Below are 23,954 nucleotides of genomic sequence, written 5' to 3'. Positions count from 1 at the left end.
GGACTCCCAGGAAACTACTGATAATTATGAGAATGAGTTAAAACAAAAAGCAAAAGACTGAATTTGCTGATCAGATGTTGAATAGTCTGTGGTATTAAAATGTAAAAAAAAGCAGCTGCTGACAAAGTCAGATTTAGTGGTGGATAAAGCACTGACTGTGCAGTGAGCCAAGCAAAATGTCTGGCATGTATTTAAAAGAGTTAATTGGAAGGTGGAAGTGTGTAAAATTAAAGCAGTGGGTAACATAAAATGAAAATCAAACAAAACATGAAAGTGCAGAATAATAATAATTATAAAATAAAGATGAATGAGATGTCCAAAGTGGAGACTAGGCAACACGCTGAACAACTAAACAATGAACCATATATTCTAGCCTTAATTGTATGCACATAAGGAAGGAATGCATAGCTTTTCATCAGAGGCACAGGAAATGTGGTAGCAGGAAATACTTTGTTAAGTATAGGTAAAAAGGAAATTCTATAGTATATAATTGGCATGTTGCATAGACTAATATGGGAAATTAGCTGGATATTTTTTGGATCTGTAGGAGTGCAGAGAATTGTAGCAGTATAGAATGCCACTGGGCTGACGGAAGGTGTTTGATTGGAAAGTATATTATTACTGGCAAAACTGGTAAACATGGCTAACTACTAAGGGTAATGCAAGCTAGTTTGTACTTTTTGTAGAATTCTTAGGTCATAAAATGATGCTTTTAAGTGAAACATCGTTGGCACATCAATACAAAAATAATAAACACATGCGCTTGATTTCAGTCCGTGTTTTTAGATTATCCCACATGAAAAGCTTGTCATGGTAAGATGAATGCATAGCGTAAAGCAAAAGTAAAGACAGAAAGAACTGAAGACTTGGCTAGACTTGTGAGGTAGTATGGATTCATGGTATGACCACTATGATAAAACAGGTTAAGCTCAGAATCTGTATAAACATGCAATATTCAAATAAAATGATCAAAGCACAGTGCTAGTGATTGCTAAGAGACGTAGTAGCTTCTTCCACTATGCCCATTGTAAAATATTGTTCAGTGCTGGCTTCTGGCATATTGGACTGGATGAGAAGCGCTAAAAACAGTGCACAATTAGTATATGGTATGGGAGATACATATTTCTCATTTTACTCTTTGGTATTTCTTCAGCTTCAGAGAAGACCTTATGGTAATTTCTATAGCTGAGAATCAACAAGTGAAGGCTGATGCTTCCACACTTTAGTGTCAATAACACTTATCAATATCTATCTAACAATGAGTTCAATAGTGAATCTAAAAGTGAATAGCTCTATTTATTGTATAAAACCATATATATTTTGGGGTTGAGGCTGAAGTCATGAAAATCTGCACTGTTGTGTTAACCTGGACTGAATGGGACTATGCATTCATATATGAACAACTATTCATTATATGAACTCACATAAAATGTATTAAACTTATCTTTAACAAAAAAATCTCTTTATGATGTATTTCTGTAAAAATGTATTTCTAAATTAGTGCATATCTTGTTTTACACTAACTTAAAGCATCATGAAACTTGATAATAAGATTTTTACCCCACATCTCTGAAATCCAGGGCTCATTCATAGAAACACCATCACTGATTGGCTACATTACATTTCCCACACAGAAATATTTTACTTTTTCATTGCCATTGCAGCATGAGCTTTGGTTGAAAATTTCTAATCCCATTAATAAATTATATATAAAATGAAAATACCTTTTTTTCAGAGGTATCACATAATGGAAGAAATACAAATACAAAACAGTGCATATAAGTGACTATTATCAGTTTATTGGCCATGAAATATCAAATTACATATCATTCATTAATATCTAGAAACTATTACACAGTAGTCTAATACATCAGTGCTTTACCCCTTAGAGAGTTTTAACTGGAGTCACCAGAAAATTAACCACACTGAAACTTTAACACATTTGTAATATCCAGCTTAATAATCACTGATAGTCACAAAACCAAGAAAATGTTAATAAAGCAAAAGTCAAAACCTCAAGATTATGTTGACCTATCTTGTATATTGTTTCTTGTAAATGTTAATATTAAAATAACCATAAAAGGAAGCATTACTGCAGTAAAGTATTACATTGCTGTGTAGGTCTGAAAAAGAAATGTGTTGACAATAAGTAGTAATAATATGGATAGACGAAGTAGTTCAGGTAAGATCTGGATGGTATAACATCCATTACTGACTGTGCTTGCAGTTGTAAGGATGGTCTTTGATCCTGCAGTGCTCTGAGGAGTAATGGCCTGTAATAAACAAGGAAAGTAAAATGAGCCATTTTCTAAAAGTTTAAAAATTCATCTCATCCATGGGATTTTTTTATCAGGTTAGTTAGCTACCAAAGAAATGTTTACATTTTACTTGAGAGATCAATATACATCATATTTCTACAATTAATGAGTCGGTGACTTAATATATAAATAATAAGCAAGTTAAAAAAACTCCGCAAACAAATAAGCAAAACATACAGAAGTCTTAGCTATATCATGCTTTAATATTATATCATTCACTCTGTGTGAGAAATTCTATCCTATTTCTGATCGACATCTGGAAGGCAGGGTGATATACACATCTTAGAGTGCTCCATATTGACACTGTAATGTTAAAAGCATACATCAAATGAATAGCTAGCATCTCATTTACCACATTTGTCACAGGGCTGCATTCTTGGCCCTCTACTCTGTGATAAATTCACTAACAATTTACATAAATCCTCTCAGCAAGCTTTCCTCATACAATGCACTGATGATTCAACCATAATATGCATTTCCAACAACCTAATACGTCTTCAGAAAATTACTCAAGAAGCCTTTAACTCTGTTGAAAGTTGACTACAGGATACTCACCTGTTACTAGATCCCCTCAAAAAAATAAATTACTTCTTTTTTTCTAAAATCCTTTTTCTATGAAAAAACAACTATTTGCCTTTTCTGAGAAGACTCTAAGGCTACATAGCTCTGATTGTGATTCCCTGATAGTTATTTTTACACCAACCCTCCTTTTCCTTGATCTGCTTTTTAAACCTGGTGATGCTATGTTGCCAACCCATACTGTAAAGTGACATTCATAAGCTCCTCCCTTTCTACACTGCTATTGATATCTTGAATTATTTATTTGACTTTCCTTGTGCCTATTTTGAACAAAGTGCATTTTACCTTTCATTTTCTGTTCTACTGATTTATTTGATCTGAATTCATTAATGTTGGATAAAGTAGTGCATTTTTACAATCTAGCAAACACTTTTCTGAGTTACACTCTAGCAAGCACTTTTCTGTGTTTATATATCAAGTGGTCAGTATATTTTCCATCTAATCCACTGTGTGGTAGACTGGTCTGTTTAAGGTGGGGAACACCTGCATTTTCTGCAGGTAGTTTTATTGGCTGGAGGGCTTATTAATCATCTTGTTTTTAGTGCCTTTATAAATTCTGTACAATTGAGTGGCTCTTTGCTCATTTCTACAAAGCAAAGTACTTTTATTGAATAATCATGCTTTTATAAGCTATTTAAAGTACAGAACTGTATCTGTATCTTTAAGTTTGTTTATAGTAGCATTTCATATCTTTATGTTTGTTTGTGATAGCATTTCAGTCCGGATACTACTTTACTATGCTTTTACATTAGGAGGACTGGGATTATTCATCTAGTAGAAGTAAGTGTTTACCTGGTCTATCTGAGCTGGGAAGCACATAATAGGGCTCTAAGTGTAGTCATTGTATTAGCCAGAGTGTTTACCTGGTCTATCTGAGCTGGGAAGCACATAATAGGGCTCTAAGTGTAGTCATTGTATTAGCCAGAGGGCTCAGTGAGTTTTTTGTATTTCCAGTGCTGGTATAAATTTAGCACATTTGCATAGAGCTGATCACTATATGCCAATGGCCTATACAGAGACAAACATCTGGAAACATTGCTTATTTTCATTATACAATGAAAGTTTACTATGCTAGCTACCTTATTATAACACCCAGGATTACTGCTGCTCAGACAGCATCTGATTTTGCACTAGGCAACATTGCTGGTTATGTTAGCTGCAGATTATACCATGTAAACACACTTCCCTTATCTGGTTAGAAACAACATCCACTCATTTTCCTTTCAAGTACACATTAGGATCTGCAACCATGGATGGGCACTTTCCTGCTATCTCTGATTCAGCTTGGTGGACATGGGTATCCTGAGGAAATGTAACAATTGCCTTATGTAGACTGACAAACAATTAATTCTTGAACAGACAACTACAGTATGTGAGAGATGTAGTCACACATTGACATTGGAAGCTAAAATCTCACATACAGACACAAAAGCCAACAAACAGGTTGTCAGTGACTCACACACATCACTCACCACACCCACAAAGGACCACAAACATAGCTTCACATATGCAGAGGTGCTCACATGTAACTTACCCAAACCTCAAAAGCCTCTCAGGCACAGTCCTCAGAAACTATACATGGACACAAACAAGACAGTTCCCATCACAACACATAAGGTCACATCTCATTGTGCCTCAGCTATCAAACCCATAAGGCAAAATACTCCATGACCCTATATTCTGGTCATAGGAGACTCCACTGTGAGACAAATTGACGTCCCTCTTATCGGGCTGAATAAGGAGGTTACAGTTAATTGCCTGTTGTGGGCAGGATTCACCAGATCACACAAGTACTCAGGTCACTCTCCCCTAAGTACCAGTATGACTCAGTCATAGTCCATAAGGGCATGAATGACTTGAGATGCACCTCCTTGGACTCTATGAAGAAAGGCATGATTAAGCTCTCAGAATATGTGTCACAGGCAGGTATGAGCCTAGCATTGAGTAGCATTCGACCATCTTAAAGGATGTTGCCATAATACCAGCAGAAAATTATTGACTTTAATAATTGGCTTAGCTACTGGTGTCAGTCTAAAGGGGTCCAATACTTGTCAGCCTGGGATGACATGGTTGATAGGCTACGCTGTTTTGCCAGGGATGGTCTTCACCTGTCACTTTTAGGCTTTTGGATATTGGCCAAAACATTATCCACCCCTATAGTACCTTTTTAGGCACTGTCAAACTGAAAAACATTCCAACATAACAAAAGCTACTCAGGACAAGCTAAAGGTGCTACTGCTCAATGCTAGGAGCCTCAGCAAGAAACTGCCCTGCCTGGAAGCACTCCTCACTCTGGAGAATGCTGACATCTGTGCAGTTACTGAAACATGGTTCAAACCTGGAAGCTCTCCTCACTTTGAAGAATGCTGACATCTGTGCAGTTACTGAAACATGGTTCAAAGCCACTGTAAGCAGTCTGGCAGTGCATGGCTATAATGTCTTTCATATATTCCAATCACCCACTGAACATGAAGGAGCTAAAGGTGGAGGTGTATATAGGTGTTTACATAAAGGAGAAGCACACCTCAAGGCTGGTCAAACAAAAAGGCATGCTTGAGTTACTCCATGTTGAAGTAAGCATTGGAAAAATCTATTATCATATTCTTGCTAGCTACAAACCCCCATTGTGAACTAGGAGACCCATACATCATAACTGAAGTTACTAGAATCACTCACCATCCAACCCAGTACCATACTCATGGGTGATTTAACTACTCCTTCATTAATTGGGAGGCATACATAAATACTAACATGTAGGTCCAAAAATTTCTTGACTTTGTAAATTCAAATGCCTTATAGCAGGCATTATGCACTCCCACTAGGGGCACAAATGTTCAAGATCGGGTACTCACAAATATGGGAGAGTGCTGCACCCCTCCTCGGGTTATATCCTTAACAGTAAGATCAGATAAAGCAATCTCCCTTGAAATAAAGGTAAAACTAGTCTCCCACCTAACCCCAAGAATGTTAAGAACTTCTCTAAAGTCAATTGCACCCTAAGAGAGCATAGCTAGTTTCCAAGCTCCCCCACATTCAGAAAACACAGATACCTATGCAGTGACATACACAAAACCCTTATATGACCATATAAACAACTGTATAGAAATGGCAGTACCAGACCAAAATAAACCCAGGTCAAACTGCAAAAACAAGCCACCCTGGTGGACCCCTAGTATTAGTAGAATGTATAACAAAGGAACAAAAATCCTGTTGAGAAGTAAGAGGGAATGTGCAAAACAAAGAAATAAGTCCATCATTAGTCTAAACAAGTGATTCAGGTTACTAGTCAAGTCTCTGAAAGCAAACTTTGAGGTAAAAATAGCCTCCAAAGCTAAGGATAATCATAAGGCATTTTTCATTTATGTCCACAATCTTAAGGGTAACACCCAACGATATGAAGAATTAGTTGTATATGACATTACCTATTCTCAGCAAATTCAGCTCACATTTCACCTCCCCATCACCCCCAGTTCTCCCCCCAAAAGTACCTTCTACCACTCCACTACCAATTATTAGCAAAGAGCAGGTTGCCACTGCACTCTCTAAAACTAAAAACAAGGCTTTAGTGGGGCTTGACAATATACCAGGTTGCCTCTTAAGCAACTTAAATCAGGATTTATTAGGTCCATTAGGATCTATATTTAACCACAGCCTATGGACTGGCTTTGTCCCAGTACAGTGGAGGTCGGCAACAGTCATGTCTCTGCATAAAGGGGGACCACAACCTCTGCACTGGCTTTGTCCACGATTCAGTGGAAGTCAGCAATAGTCATCTCTCTGCATAAAGGGTGACCATCTACTGACCCGAGAAGTTACAGACTCATACGTTTGACTAGTCTTATATGTAAGGCTATGGAAAGAATAATCATGGGCCTGAGAAATAATGACATAGGAGACCTGCAAACATAGACCCAAACCAATTCAGCTTTGTCAAGAGTAGTTCATGCCTACTGAAACTAGTGGATTTCTTTGAAAATGTCATTAAGGCCACAGATGAGGGTAAAATAGTACATATCTCCTACCTTGACTTGGCCAAAACATTTGATACAATTCCCCACTCAGGTATTATAAATAAACTGATAAAACTGGGCATAAATCCCTCTGTCACTGGATGGATAACCAATTGGCTCATGGACAGGACACGTGGTTAAAGTGGAAGAATCCAGCTCCAACAAGAGACCAGTTAATAATGCTATGCCTCAGGGCTCAGTACTGGGACTACTTCTGTTCAGAATATACTTCTCTGAAGTCAAGGCAAATGTGGAAGGCGTCTGAATGACAGTTTGTCAATGACTGCAAGCTGGGGACAATCATTGAATCCCTAAATTATATAAATATCCTTCAGGAGGGTCTAGGTCAGATAAATGATTGTTGCCAGAACCATGACCTAAAACTAAATGCAAAAATGCATTATCATACCCTTTGGGAAGTCAAATATCACTGCAAATTACAACATCGCCCTTAGAAGTGACACAGAGTTGAGAGATGTAAGTATGCAGATAGATAGTAGCCTGAAATTTAACTGCCATATGTCCAGTGTGCAGAGGAAATACTTTTATGTGCACAACTTATAAGTAAAGGTATGGCATTGAGATCCAAGGAAATTATAGTCCTGCTGTACTCATCCCTCATTAGACCAATAATTAAGTACAGTGCACCATTTGGCATGTACTTGACTAGGCACTTACAGCAGCTAGAATGACCTCAGAGGTTCCTCACAAAGAAAATGCAGGGTATCAACTATTAAGGGGTGACCTATGCCTAACCTAAAAGGCACCCACAAATACACCCCTGATGGAGCTGGTACAGCGTCACAAGTCAAACAGCACAAGGGTCACCTGATCTAAGGATCTAAATGTAGTCAGTGACTCAAACAAAACATGCTGAAGAGACAGATATGTGGCTCACAGATTATCACTTCTTTGGAAAAGGCTTCCTATTCTTATTAAACAGAGACCTTTGCTTGCCCTCTTCAAATGCACCAAAATCAAACACTTAACTGTAAAATAAACAAAAAAGACTCTGGGGCACTAGAAAGAAGCCGTAACAAATTTAATGAAGCCAGGACAAATTTAATAAAATGTTTTTCATTTGAATCTTGGTTCAAACTTCATCAGACACTAAGAAAAGGTAAAAACATAACTTTATACCATTACATAAAAATCACATGATGCCCCCCTCACAATCAAGGAAAGGAATACTGAATAATTAATTAGTTACATCATGAATCCCCACCCATCAAAGTTCATTCAGAAAAACTATGAATGTGTGTTGAAAACCTATGCTTTTACATATACAACTAAGTAAAAAACAAAATTAAAAGCCAAAATACTAAAAAATAAAGTACTAAAAGATGTTAAACTGTACACAATAACTAGTGCAACAAGATCATTAGTTATTTTTAAAATATTATTGCACTAAAATTTGTAAGATATGTACCCATGAAAATGCAGCACTTTCTAGTATACCTTGCCAATGCTTTAGATTTATATATCTAAAAATATCACAGGGTTAAAGGCAAGGTGCTCTAAAATTAGATCTTTTTAAAATTAATTAGATAAATAAATCAGCTCCACTACTCAATGATTAATACACTAAAGGAAGTTTTTTACACTATATTTCTTAAGTCCAATACCAGTATAACTGTTAAGTATATTTACTAATATTTTCAAGTCGACCTTGCCAAACCTTTGAGCTTCAGCAAATACTTAATTGAACAGGAGTCATTTAATCCAGGATATCTGTATGCATTTAATTTTCCTCTTCAAATGCAATTTGTATCAATGGATGGGAAATCACAAATTCACACCTGGGGTACTACCTACTTCCCTTATGGACAGGGATAGTCTGTAAGATACTCAATGTACAGGCACAAATCCATGCCATCCTCTTGCTCCTAGAGGGCACATATTGAGTAAAATTGGTAAAACTGGCTAGCCTTGTAAGGGCCCTTAAGCCATTAGCCTAGTAATCTGTTATGAACCTATGAACTTCACATTTTATTACATATAAGTCGTCCTTGCATGGAGTGCCACGGTGGTGTAATGGTTAGCATTGTTGCCTCACGGCAAGAGGTTCTCTGGTTTGATTCTCAGCTGGAGTGCCTTCTGTGTGGAATCTGCATGTCTTCCCTGTGGTCGAGTGACATTTAAAGACATGCAGGTAGGTGTGCATGAATGGGTGGGCCTTCTTTGAAGGTTGGGTGTCGGGCTGGCACCTTGACACTGTAAAATTCTACTGCCAATCATTAGTGGACCAGAGTTCTGCTGTGGTGACTCCTAACCGGGAAAAGCCGAAAGACATTAGTTTGTAATTCTTCCTTGCATATTCATAGATGTAAGTTGTTTTCCATCAATCCATATATTCACACCAAGAGTGATTATCTAGGCAGGTAGTGTTCTGATTTGTAATACAAACATAGGCAACAGTTGTAGGTCTGAATCTAGGTTCCTCGTATATGTCTACAGTAGTCCTCATGTGTGCACAGTACTCAAAGTGACAAAGCAATGACTGGATATGCAAAATCTGATGTATTTTATGTTAAGGCTAGATGACATGTAATAATTAATATTTTTCACTGTTCTGTTGTACACGGGAGTAATTATGTATTAGTCTGAATCAATTCTTCTGCTTCTGTAACAAATCCGCTTTTCCTTTTTACAGCTGGTGAAAATCATGCCTGAAGTCATGCATTCTGCAAAGAGCATATGCACAGGCTTGATGAGCAGTGGTGGAAGAGAGGTATGCATTACCTCTGTTCACCTTTATTTCTCCATGAATACTACTAAAATAAATAAATATTCAAGCTTAATGTGTATTCTTAAGACATCCAGGCATGCTAATGTTTATACCAGATTTCCCACAATGCATTTGCAAGGTAAGTATAATATTCAGTGATTTATTTTGAATAACAATAATATGTGTTTAAATTTAAGTTGAAAGTTGTCTAAGGAGTTAAGAACAGGATTTGTTTTGAATAACTTGAGTTTATATGATGTTTGTTGACACAACCTAAATGAAAAGCATCTGTGTTTAACTATCATTGACGGAAACTTGCTTGTTTAATTTATCAAATGCTTGTAGTGTTAATTGCTGTTTGTATAGTAGGTAGTGGTTCTCAGTGACTGGTATGTGCAGTATAGCCATTCTATTATCAAATGGTTATGACCATGTCTCAGCATTCGTAATGCTTTTGGTGGGTGTTTACTGGCATGTGTTTTTGGTACTATATCTATTGCAATGTTTTATTATGCAAGCAGTAATGCCTAACAGGGTGTGTTAGTATGTAATTAATGTCCACCCAGAAGTGTTGTGAGGCCCAACGCTGCAGGTGGAGGGCTGCTACACCCCGGAAAGGCATTATTTGCACAATAACACACACCCTTGAGGGCATTATTGCACTTAGAGAAAGAGCTGTCTGTAAAATTGTTGTGGTTTACTTACTTATATACTTTTTAAGTTCTATTTTATTTTTTTAATATATTTATGGTGTAAAATAGTTCCTCCGCCTAATGTTTCATACTTGCTGTAGTATATGTTAATGGTGTCGGAGGAAGCATTTTACATCAAAAATATATTAAAAAAATAAAGCAGTACTTAAAAGATACAAGTAAGTAAAACACAACAATTTTACAGAGAGTCCATTCTCTAAGGGCTGGCACTGATCATTCTCTCTTCACTCTCTCTCACACATGCTACCAGGAGATTGTTGGTTCACTTTCGCACTTCACTCACTCTCTTTCTCTCTCTCACAAACCATACCTCTCAACTAACCAAATTTTTGCAGAATGACCAGATTTGTGCTTCGAAATTTTGGTCTGGTCCTCATAAAATTTGTGGTTTTCATGCAAATCACTGAGATGATCTGAGGAATGAAATCATTAAATAATGACATACTTTTGAGTTTTAGACTTAATATCCTTTAGTAAATTAATTTTAATACAAACCCTGTTATTCTAGATACTTTCTAAGTTTATAAGAGCAATATTTAAAATGTGTCCCTATTTTTGGGTCTTTGTCCCCCATTATGTCAGGCTCTGTCCAGATTTCTTGGCATAAATGGTTGAGAGGTATGTGCACACACACACACACACACACACACACACACACACACACACACACACACACACACACACACACACACACACACACACTCTCTCTCTGCTTTCATGCACACATTTACTCAGACATGCAAACAGAAACAAAGACACACACACACACACACACACACACACACACACACACACACACACACACACACACACACACACACTCTCTCTCTCTCTGCTTTCATGCACACATTTACTCAGACATGCAAACAGAAACAAAGACACACACACACACACACACACACACACACACACACACACACACACACACACACACTCACACACACACATGATCGATTGCTTTCATTCTCTCTTACTCCCATACACTCATACAGTCTCTCACACACACTTTATTTTTTATTTTTTTTTTATTTTATACTCACGAAACAGCAAAAACGCTGCTTAGCAAATATAAAATAACACTGCAGCTTCTAGATAAAATTTATTACACAGATTAAGCACTTTCATCCAGCTAATTCATAGACTTCTTCAGAATAAGTTAACCATTTCAATTATTTATCCCATTTATTAAAAAATCACACAACATTTTTAAACAAGTACAATTCCACTACAAAGTCAATAAACACCACATATAAAAACTCTGTAAAAGACTATAAAACACAAATAGTGACTTCTAATGGAATATATAAATATATCAAATAATGACATCACTGTTTTATACCTTATAGGATATAAGCCTTAAAGTACTAGCTAATGAAATCTGCTCATTAAGACCTGGTGGCATGCATGCATTTAAGTTTAGTTGCCACATAGTTTCCTTATGCTCTATCAAGTCCACCCATGCCCCACCTTCCTAATTTTTGTATACCATATCCAAACCAAAAAATTAAAAAAAACATGTTTAGGGTATTTTTCTAGATTGTTGTACAATGAATTATTAATCTGCTTCTTCCTATTTTCAAAGATGTGTCCATAAATGCACTCTTTTAGTTTACGCTGAGTCTTCCCTACATAAAAACTATTGCACTCCTTACATTTTGCTAAATGTATAATACCTATAGAATTGCATGCGCAATGAAAAGGAACATGTATAACCTGATTATAGATTTTAATTTTATCTCCCTCAAATATATATGTGCACTGGTTACAACACCCACATCTGAATGTACCAGTCCTCTTATTGGATCGTGCGTTAAACTGCATATTATTTTCCAATACATTTTTTTAAGGCCCTACCCTTTTTATATGCCATTCTGGATCTTTCTTCAAAGAGGTGTCTCAAACCATCAAAACATTGGAATACTTTCCAGTATTTCTCTAGAATCTTATATATAAATTCATGCTCCACTGTAAATGTGGTAATAAACAAACACATATATTCACCATTAAGGTGTGCTCGGGTGACCTCAATCATTTCAGGTTCTCTAGCCATAAGAATCAGTGTTAATTCTCCATTATATATTTTCCTATTTACTTCCAGTTAAATGTCCCTCACCAACTCTAGTGGATACCCACTAGCTTTAAACATTTCTGTCAATTCATTGGCTTCCACTTCAAATATCAAAGCATCTGAAACCATTCCAGCTAACCTAACAAATTGCCCTTTGACAAGGCCCCTTTTTTGATGCTGTGGATGGCAGTTAGTATAATGCAGTAAGTTATTCAAATAGGTGGGCTTTCTGTAAGTGCTGCTCATAATAGTTTGTTTAGTAATGTCCTTACTTATCAGTACATCTAAATAACTAATGCAATTAAAATTATACACGTAGGTAAATTTAAAAAAAGATGTTGTGGAATTTAAATAATCAACAAATCTCTGAACTTCTAAATCACCGACATGCCAAGCTATAAAGATGTCATCCAAAAATTGTACATACAGCTGCCATGGATCTGGCTTGAAAACATTAAAAATATATTCCTTTTATCATTGTAGCATCACAATATTAACAAATACGGGGGCACAACATGCTCCCATAGCCACACTTTCCTTTTGCTGATAATATTGATCATCTATATGTACAAAAGTATATTGCAACACAATTTCTAAAAACGTATCCCGACACATTAATATTATTGTTGTCAAAAACATCAGCTTCAACTAAAAAGTCATAAAACATTTCCATGCCCTGAACATGCGGAATTACATTGAACAAATTTACTACATCTAGCATTAAAAAGACAAGATTACTTGAATATTTTACCTCTTTCAACTTTGACAAAAATTCCCAGGAGTCCCGGCAAAGATGTTTGTACCTATTTAGCAACTCTTTCACCTTCACCTCTATATATTTAGATAAGGGATGCGTAATATAAGTATTTGCATTTACAATTGGTCTCATGGGGGTCTATTAAACTTTTATGTATTTTAGGAATACTAAATAATGATGGAACAATAGGATATCTAACCTGCAAAATGGCATACAAATCTTCTGATATCTGACCTTGTTCCACCATATCCCATAGGAAAAAATGTATTTTTTTGTATGCCACATTAATGTAATTCAATGAAGTTTCCTCATAAAAATCAACATCATATAAATATATCTGCATTCTATTTAAATAATCCATTCTATTTATAATTACTACTCTCCCCCTTTGTCAGGCTTCATTACTCTTATACTTCTAGCTTACATTAATTCCCTTAAAGGAGTACAACATGTTTCTCTAATGCATTCCTCAACTTCCCGGCCCTTTTTCTCCCTATTTATATTGTCCTCTGTAAAGCAACAACAATAAAATGTTTACAATTTTTTAATTCCCCTTACTTCTGTAATAGAAGCCTACCTTAGCATACTGTGATGCTTTCACTTTCAAAATGATTCTCTCGCACTTTAGTAAAGCTTGCTGGAGTCACCCAATTACTGACATCATTGAGGCCAGGCAGTGCAGGTACTTTTTTTTTTTTAACCAGTTCCCTCCCCCAAAGTGACATCACTACAGCCGTTCTCTAATTCTAACTAAAACTATGAGAACCACCCATTCTGTGATGCCATGGCTCCCTTGTCCTTCCCCCAGCCTTTGAGTGCTCAAAGACAACTTCAGGAGGTAGGACAGTTCTTTTTAGTGTTGTGTTTCCAGTACGCTGTATTTCCCTATTGGAACCTCTTGTATGAGTCTCTTTCTGCATCATCTTCCCTCGTGGCTTTTTATTGGTGAGTGTTGCATTTTTTGTATAAACACATTGTTCAACTGCAAAGTATCAGTTTCCTCATTAATGTGGCATCTGCATTTCTCTTGGCTTTTCTCCAGTTGCTGTGCTGCATAACTTCACACGTGCATCCAAAAACATTTAAAAGATTGCCTATTTGGGTCATGCTGACCATAAAATTGCTGGGGATGCATGTATGCACTTTGCTATTAAACTGCGGCCCTTTACTACTGTACTTTTTTATATTTATTTCCCTTTGCTGTGGCGTTCCATTCCCAACTGTTCCACGTGGTCTTGGTTGCCAATAGCAACCTGTTTCCTTTATTGCCCTGTAATGCCTGAAGTTTTGTGTGTGTGTTTGTGTGTGCATGACTGTGTGATCATGAACTACCTATCCGTTTGTTTTACACTCACTAAGCTGAGTTTTTTTTTTCTTATTTTACACTCACTAAACAGCTTAGTGAGTGTAAAATAATAAGTTGTTGGATTGCAATTGCATGCTCACACATATACACACTCAAGTTGTTGGTCTCAACCAACATTTTTGCTGATGTGCCTCTCCCATACACAATGTACCTAGTATGCAACAATCAGTAATAATAATAATAATAATAATAATGTGGCTTAGTTGTGTGTTGATAAAGCTGTTAGGGAAGGGATTTTGAATATGTTGCCCATGCTTTGTTGCTGTATGTTGTTTATTTGGTTGGCCGTAAGGTTGATGTTGCTCTCTGCACTTGTCCTGGCTTGAGTGCCTTCTGTGTAGATCTGCAGTTCCTTTCTGCATTTGTGTGGGTTTTCTCTCAGGACTCCTGGTTCATAGCACATATCAAAGACATTCGTCTGGTGCTTTCCTCCCAGGGTATCCGCTGCAAATTGGCTCCGTTCAAAGTCATATTTTCCTAGTAAGCAAATATTAAATAAAAAGCCATAAACATAAAATTGCACAAATGCAACAGAAGTAGGAAGTCATATGGTATGGTGAGTTTAACTTTTTGATTTGTTTGTTCCTTTCAAATGTCCAGATTTTTACAGAAAGTCAATTTTTTTTTCCTCGTATTATTGGTCTGCTTCTCAAAATTTGTCATTTCCTGAATCATTGTGACAAAGATGAATTCACTAAATAACAACAGACATTTGAATTTCAGACTTTATATCTTTCAGAAAATGCATGATAACACAAGACCTTTTATTTCTGCAACTTTCTAAGTTTATAACAGCAATATTTAAAATTAGTCCCTATTTTGGTGGTTTCGTCCCCCTTTATTTTTGGCTTTGTCCAGATTTTTGTGCTAAGGCATTGAGAGGTATGGTTTGCAGCAATGCAGATTTGTTGATTATATGTTGATGAAGACACTGGATGCCTTTTTTCTGAAGTCTCCATACAGTTTAACTTTGTATTCAACTTCTACTATGTAAGTAAGCCTTGTCATTGTGTGAATTATCCATCCATAACTGCATGCATTATGTGGGGCTCGTGCACATATCTCATTGTTGGTCAGTCCAGTAATTCTTTATGAAAGTTAACCAAGCCGCCAGTCAAATGATGCACAGTTATGGTTCCCGAGTGCTTTATTTGATGGCATCTTTCAGTTTTATTTCTTTTGCTTTTTTATTACTCTAGTGTTTTACTTATGATTGTTTTTCTAAATTATATGTCACTCATTGCTTTGTATTACTAGACTTGTTTTAACTAATTTTTATTACTGCTGTACTATAGGCTAAACCTTAAAATTATCCACTAGGCTCAATACCGTCTTACCAAATATAATATATTTTATTGTTTAAATTCCTTCATTGAAATGCCAGCTCATGGCATGCTTAAGGATGACATTTACATCTGTTTGTAATACTCATCATTGTAGATGTCCTAGTATGAGTGTGGTCAGGTTGACTGCATTTTATAACAAATTTGTGGTCACCATGACATAGCACTGGATGGTCAGGTGACATGACATGAACTTATAGTAGGAATGGGATTACATCAGACTCGATATGTTTTTTTTTTTTTTGTCCCAGTAGTATGGTACACTATTTTATGCTGGGTGTGGAATTTTTATTATTGTATTTACCATGGGTATCCTCTTCACAAGTTCATAGGTGTGTATTAGGCTAATGGCCCTGGAGCTTTTACAAGCCTAGCTCAACTGATTACCCTGTCACCATGCCACCCGAAATTACTTCCCAGTGCCTCTTTTAAGTAGAGCCACTGTAGTGATCCTCGGGGTGAATTTTCTGTTCTCATCCACATATCAAGATTTCTCTTGAAGAGGGCCAGTGAGGTGTTCCATTTGACATGTATGGAAAGTCTATTCCATAACATAGGCAGTTTCTGGGTTATGAACCTATCCCTCCAGCGTGTCCTGTTGATTGTGGTAATGAGGTTGAGGTCTCTGGAGCATGTGGTGCGGAGGGATTGGGATTCCTTTAGATGTAGCATTTCTAACAGAGCTGGGTCAGACATGGCTTTGCAAGTCAAGCAGAGATCGCCTCTATGTAGGTGATATGAGATGGAGAGTAGCTGGATTTTTTTTTTACTCTGTCCATGTAGGACAAGTGTTTAAGGCCTAGGATCACCTTTGCAAGGAACTGTTGCGGCCTCTCCAGTTGTTACAGATGTCTAGTGATGTACATGCCAAATGGGGCATTGTACTCTATGATTGTCCTAATGAGAGAGGAGTAGCGGGAGACAATGACCTTTCTTCCCAGATATAAAACCCTTCGTAATGAGATGTGCCACATAGGACTTTCTGACCACAGTGGCAATGTCGTGGTCAAGAGAGCGGTTGCTGACAACCTGTGTTCCTAGATCTCTTATACTGACTTCTGTGTTTAGTGGACTACCATCGATGTGGTAATTCATGGGAAATGGGTTTTTACCAAAGGGGTTGATACATTTTTGGAAATGAGATTAAGGCCGTGGTACTGACACTAGTCATTGGTCTCAGTGAGGCCTTTCTGCAGGATGTCAGCATCACTTGGGGAGATTCTTTACATAACTAGAAAAGGACTTGTGGTTGTCTTTACTATCTACTGCAATTCTGTTTTCAAACTACAGAAGGCCTTGTGGCTGTCTTTACTATCTACTGCAATTCTGTTTTCATAGTTAGCTATCAAGAATTTGATGAGGAATCTAAACTTTTTGTTGAGGCTGATAAGGCAGTTTTTCCAATCTTGGGACTTCAACCTTTTTCCGCATCACTGTTTCTTCAACCATCATAATTGCACAGTTATTGGACAGACTTTATCTGTAGTCACTATTCTTGTCAACGCATGCATTGGCTATTGTTTTGGTTTTTTTTTTCTGTGTATTCTTAATATGTTAAAGCTGTTGTGTTGCTGGCATACTTAAATTCTTCTGAAGTCATTATGTAAACTAAGATGATGACTGCATCTTCCCTGCTCCTCACTTAACTGTTTTGTTCTGTCTAGTGTACTTTCCAATAGTTGTTTGATAAATGTAAAATATGATTAAGTTACACTAATTAATCTTGTAATTTTCTTTGTGTAGCATTAGAGTGCACAGAACCTGTTTGTCACACTTGTAAGCTAAGTTTGCCGACACTCTTTGTTAAAGTATTCTCGTCAAAGTGAGGTTTCAAGATTTTCTGAAAATGTACTGGTCTAAACTTTACAATCTAGGAGTAGGTAACATTGCAATTCTGGTTAAATACTGTAATCACCTGGAAAAGCTGTATCAAGTTTGTTGCATTATCAAGTTTTAAGAAAGCTTTCTTGAACTAATACTGTGAGGAAAAGCATACTTGAAGTAGTATATTTAGAAGACAGTGGTTGAATTCTTGGAACCAATAGGAGTATTTATGTGAGGGGTATGCTGAAAGAGAAATGTGTCAAGTGGGATCCCTACCTTATGTGTTCATTTGTGTAGTGAAATGAGGATAGTAGGTGGGACTCTGGGTCTAATGGATGCTAAGGCTGATTGCATGTGCATGATTATACAATAAAGTAACTATGGATGAGGGTGGGTGGTGTTATAGCCACTTTCTCAATTTGGCTGCTTAGCAGGGTGGAAGGAGTACTGGTTGTTCGGAGTAACTGACCGAATCACACAGGGTTAACCCTAGCGACCTCTCTATTTGTAATATGTCCATGGCTGTAGCGTAGTGTGAGAGAAATGTTTCCTGCCATGTTCAAACATTAAGGATTTTTTTTACTGCTTGGTTTGGAATGTGGGTTGGGGAACAGTTGGATGGGAAAAGGTTATAAAGAAGGCCAAAGAACTGTTGCAACAGCTGATGTTTGCTAAAGAGGTCAAGGATTTTTCTTTTGTCAGCTTTATGTATCATGTTTGTCCCCTTGCCTGCTAACCCACAGCAAAGCTATTTTAACAGACTTTGTTTAAATGCAGAAGGCACAGAGCATGCTAGTGATTTACAAAACTACTTTTTAAGAAGGACCCATCAATAAAACAGTTAATACACTTGTTGAAAATGAAAAGAGGCCAAATAACATTTCTCCTTTACTCAAAAAACATTGGCTTTTTTTGTAAATGTAATGCTTTTAATGTTAATTTCCATTCCTCTGTGTAGTTTGAGAGCAGATAAAGGTAACATACAATTACCTTACCTGATCACCTCTCAGAAAACATTGTTTGCAGTGCAATGAATAAAAAGTTGCATTTATACTGTAATTCTTTTTTGTCAGAACATATAGTAAAAGTTTTAATGCATTTCTGTGCATTTCTTATTGTTTTTGATGAGAGAGTTTCCATTTAGGTGGCACACGCACTGTACTGCAGTCCAAATACCACTTCAGATATGTACTTTTCTAATGGACTGCCAGCAGTTTCAAAGTATAATGCAGACCAGATTTACTTTTGATAATGTAGATCTGATGAGTATGATTATGGACATTTACTCCTGTACTCATTTAACCTGTACTTTATTAATGGACTCCCAACGATTTTATTTTGTGTTGCAGATGTGATGAGATGACGACTGTGGACATTTAAAGCCTTTTCTGAGTTTGTAGTTGCATTACATTTTTCATTACGTCAATATTAGGGAAGTGCCGTATCATAATATGTAGAATGTCTACTTCCTCCATGTTTATCATTGTCCGAAGCTCCTCCATTTTCTTTCTTATACTGCTATGTTTCAACATAGACCTCTTAATCTTTTTGTCAGTCATGTCTGTCCTTCAGACCTGAGTTGATGGAGTTTGCCTATGCACCATACGGAGTTATTAAAGACAGGGCTAAGGGGGGGTTAAACACATTACTCCTACGCATTCATCTCAAAATCAGTGTTAGCATTTATAAACATTAATTTAAAGTTCAATTTTCTGAGAAAAGCTTTGAATCTAGCAAAATGTGCTCTATTTTGAAAGAAACATTTGGTACAAAAGTCTGTCTTTTACTCAATAAATCCACACAAGTAGCAGCATAAACATTGGAAGTGTAATTATATATTTTAAAGTCATCTGTGTTACTGTTAATGACAAGGGATCCAAAGTCCAAATCATTTAAAGAAATAGGAAAACTGCAGCATGCTGTTATCTACACATTTGACTGTTGTATACTGTCCCGTTGAATTGCTGCCATCCCTGATTCGGCAGATTTCTCTGGTCCCTTTGGTCCCTCTGATTCCTTATCCTTTTAGATCTTCTTAATGGGAGTTGACGTAAAGGGACGCTATATCTGGCTCCTTGTTCATTATTATCGGCCGCCATGCTTGCTTCCTCACTCCTGTTTTTGCTCCGCCTTTGCTGAGATATGATTGGTTTAGGGTAAGCACTATGCTCCTCGTGTTGTAAGTGGTCCATTTCAGACATCTTCTCCTTCCTCATTTTTATATCATTCATGATTTTATCTGTTTTATTGAACATATTGTTGTATTGCCCATGATGAACCGAGAACAATAAGTACCTTATTTCCTATAACATATAAAACAGTGACGTCATTATTTGATATATTTATTTGTTCCATTAGGTACTTTTATATATATTGTATGTTTTTCAATAAGTCACTATTTGTTTTTTATAGTCTTTTATATAATTTTTATATGTGGTGCTTATTAACTTTATAGTGGAATTGTATTTGTGAAAAAATGTCATGTGAGTTTTGTATGAATGGGATAAATATGGGGTGTGGTTGAAATGGTTAATTGATTCTGAAGAAGTCTATGAATTAGTTGGATGAAAGTGCTGAATCTGTGTAATAAATTTTATCATGGACCTGCACTGTTTTCTTGCACTCGGTTTGTACTACTGGAGTTCGTTTTCTGGTTCTGAGTCTGTTTTGGGTCGAGTGTAAAATAACGGCTCACTCGCTCTCACTTTCACTGACATGCATGCATACACACACACACACACACACACACACACACACACACACACACACACACACTTTTTTTTTGCCTTCTTTTTTTGACATTTTACACTCACTAATCAGCAAAAGCGCTGTTTAGCAAATATAAAATATTGGCGGCCATTTCATTTTCTGAGTCCGAGCTCCACAGTAGCTTGATATGCTGCCATGAAACAGTGGACTCGTTTTTTACTAGGCATTACTTGTACATTAATACCCTGCTGGAGAATGTTCGTTCTTCAATCAGGGTACCAATGTTCAGTAAGCCCGTTTTCTAATGTGCTGTAATGGTTTGGTTAAGTACAACATTATATACCATATCCTGTTGTTGTGCCACAAGCCAGCAATTCTTTTCTTGTGTGTCTGAGGTGTTTCATAGTATATTCATGACTGTCATCATGTGTTTTAAACTATGCAGGTACATATATGAGCACAATATAAACATAGGTAGTGACAGTAATACATTTGTTGAGGGACACTTATGTATGTGTGTCATACACCTAATTTCTATCTCTCACATGAAGTCACTGGGCTTGTGATTGTGCAGTTATTCTAAGCTTTTAAATTCAATTCCAACTATATGTTGTGATGTTACCCATTAACTATGTTGCATTGCTCATCTCATATGCATTTACATTTTAAGTTTACCATTGCTTATTAATTGTACAATATATTTTGAAGATACATATTTTAATCATGGGATGCCAATGTGACATTAATTGCATTTAATGATGCATTATAGTGGAAATGTAAACAACATATTGATACCATTGCCTCAATATTTATGTGTGAGGCACTCATTGGGAAATGAATAGTGGTCCATATTCCTAAGGAGTTGCTCTCAGAGTGTGTGACTTTCGTTGGTGTAAGGCTTGTATGGCAACTGGGTAACAATAGGGGTCACATTCCTAAAGGAATGCTGTCAGTTTCAGTCTTAACATGCATGGTACTAAGTCTTTTAGAATCAGGCCTCATATCAGTTTTACATGCCACAGCAGCATGGCATACTTCCCCTGCAACTTATTGATACATATGTCTGGGCGTTGTGCACATGCCATGTTTTGCATGCATACTGACGGCTTATATGTCAGTAAATTACAGTAATTCCAAAAGCATGTCTGATAAACTGAGTACTTCATGCCATGTAATATCCTGGAGTCATATAATGACAATATATAATGGACACACTGGCCCATACATGCCCTCTATTCATATAATGACTATATTAATATTAGGACATTGAGAATGTTGTATAATCATGACAGTACACATTTTATTATCGCAACTTTGTGTCTTTTGTTATTCAATGTATGGGTAACCTTATTGGCCATATCTGGTAGCAGTTATGGTGTAATAACAAATGTAATGCATTGTGATATACCTTGACAAAGATTCCACATGCCCTGTCTTATATGTTTTGATGATATTAATTGTATATCATATACTGTCTTTACAACTATGTAAGTGCACATCTGATGGTGTTTTTATGCAGACATGTCTGGCATATGGCTGTGATGTACACTACACACAATTTTGCACATTAGTAGGGAATGAATTCATGCCTTACATCACATACAGTGTTAGAGTTGTATAAGGTCATACATTAGTATAATATCACATACAAATCAGGTACCACATGTAGATTGTGTAACTTTGTATGAGATTTCTTTTAATCATTGATTTTGGTTAATACCTATTATGTATGAATTTCTTTTCCTGTGTTGAACTCCGACAGAGCACACAATCCATCCTAATTGACCAACCAGATACTGATGCCAGTGACATGCCAACTAGTGCCAGCTGACTCAGACTCTGAGGAACAGAATGATGACCATGATGGGGATGATGATGAAGGCAGACCGGAACCTGCATGGGCCATTATTCCTGCTGCTCATCATAGAAGATGTCCATCACCATACCAGGCAGACAGTTTCCAGGACAAGATCCTGGGCACAGTGACAGGCATCTTCCAGTTGCAGATGAGAGACTTCATTGGCATCTTCTTTCAGGAAAAGTTATGGACCATGCTCAACTCCTCCTGGCAGATCTCTAAAGAGATCTTTTGTGGTGTGTGACCCCATCAGGCTGGTCCCTCGGCAGATTAAGTATTGTCTGTGTGATCCACTTCTGTTATGCTGCCACCGTGCTGTTTTCCATATTAAATATTTACAGTTTATGTACAATTGTGCAGACATCTCATATTTCTGCTATGCTTTTCTGCATACATCATACTGTAAACTGCACATATCATGTCATATGGGGCTTTATCTTGCTGCTGTAGTGTGACACACAGTACCAAATGACAAATGTGGTGGCCACTGTTATTTACACGATCATGCTGTCATTACTATATGTATTGTTCCATATAGGCAAGGATGCAACTCCTTAAATGTGTGTGTGTGTGTGTGTGTGTGTGTGTGTGTGTGTGTGTGTGCATTCCTATGCATGCAGTGCAACATAATATTGTTATGTCCAGTAGACTCTTGCCCTGCATGTGACAGATACAACTGCTTGAAGTTAGCATAATGCGAATGGGACATGATTGTTGTGCTTGTGTTGTTCTGGTATATATTTTGATGAGATGAAAGCAGCTCACATACAGTACTATATTATTCACATTTTTCTCACTTACAGTGAAGTGGGGCTGGTGTGGTTATTTGCACATGTTATCCATATGTATGCATTGCACTCATTTCTGTATTGGTTGTTGCTGTCTCATATCTGTTCAACCACATGGCATATATATATATATATATATATATATATATATATATATATATATATATATATATATATATAGTGTCTTGCTGTTATACTTGGTGGCTTTGCAGTTGCCCGCCCCTAGTGTAAATTTGATCTGGGACACTCCTCCCAGTCTAGTGTCACCAGCTCATTCTACCTAATAAAGAGAGAACATTTGAGAAGGCCAACCCACTTTCCTAACCTTGAATTATCTTCATATTCTCCCCTCTCCCTTTCCTTTAGAAAAAAAAAACTTTGCTAAAATCTCTATGTGTTCTGCTTAACTGTAACAAAAAAAAATTACGCTTATTTTCTGCTTTTCCTGTAACTAGTCTAGTCCAGATACAGATTTGCTATATCCATGAATGTTTGTAAGCTTCTGAGCCCCCCAAGCTAGTCTGTGTTGGAGGGAAGCCTGCTAGCTTATCAGTGGGAGTGGTAAGCACTAGGTAACCTATCTACCACATAAGGAGTGGTTTTTGGCCCAGAAATTGTAGTTACTGGCCGTTTGGGCAGTTTTTCCATCTCTTTAAACTTTCTGATTTAAAAGCCCGCATTTGCACTTGTTTCTTTCCTGTAACTAGTCTAGTTCAGATAAAGATTCTTAGTTTTATCACTTGAATTTGCTTATTCGTGGTTAGCACTTGTTCAGTACTTGTTGTAAGCACTAAATAAGCTACAAATTACTACAGCACTCAATCTTCCTCATTACCTAGAGGAAAACAGTTTTTGTACTTACTTTCCTCACTTGCTTAGAGAAAAACAGCTCT

At 36.8% G+C, this 23,954-nt stretch overlaps 1 protein-coding gene across 1 annotated transcript in view; it reads right to left on the bottom strand.

The window, feature by feature from the left end:
* Positions 1–1,807: 1,807 nt before the first annotated feature.
* The window catches only part of LOC122812827 (putative ferric-chelate reductase 1), a 232,532-nt gene continuing 210,385 nt past the window's right edge, over positions 1,808–23,954 (bottom strand). Inside the window, exon 5 of the mRNA XM_044084878.1 lies at positions 1,808–2,273. Coding sequence (XP_043940813.1) covers positions 2,106–2,273 — 168 coding nt within the window. The 3' untranslated portion in view covers positions 1,808–2,105. The remainder of the gene's footprint in view (positions 2,274–23,954) is intronic.

Source organism: Protopterus annectens, chromosome 10.part0 (assembly GCF_019279795.1).
Source record: "Protopterus annectens isolate FY-2018-M chromosome 10.part0, PAN1.0, whole genome shotgun sequence".
Taxonomy (NCBI): Eukaryota; Metazoa; Chordata; order Ceratodontiformes; family Protopteridae; genus Protopterus; species Protopterus annectens.
The sequence above is the reverse complement of the archived record's forward strand: the minus strand, read 5'-3'. Positions and strand labels throughout refer to the sequence as shown.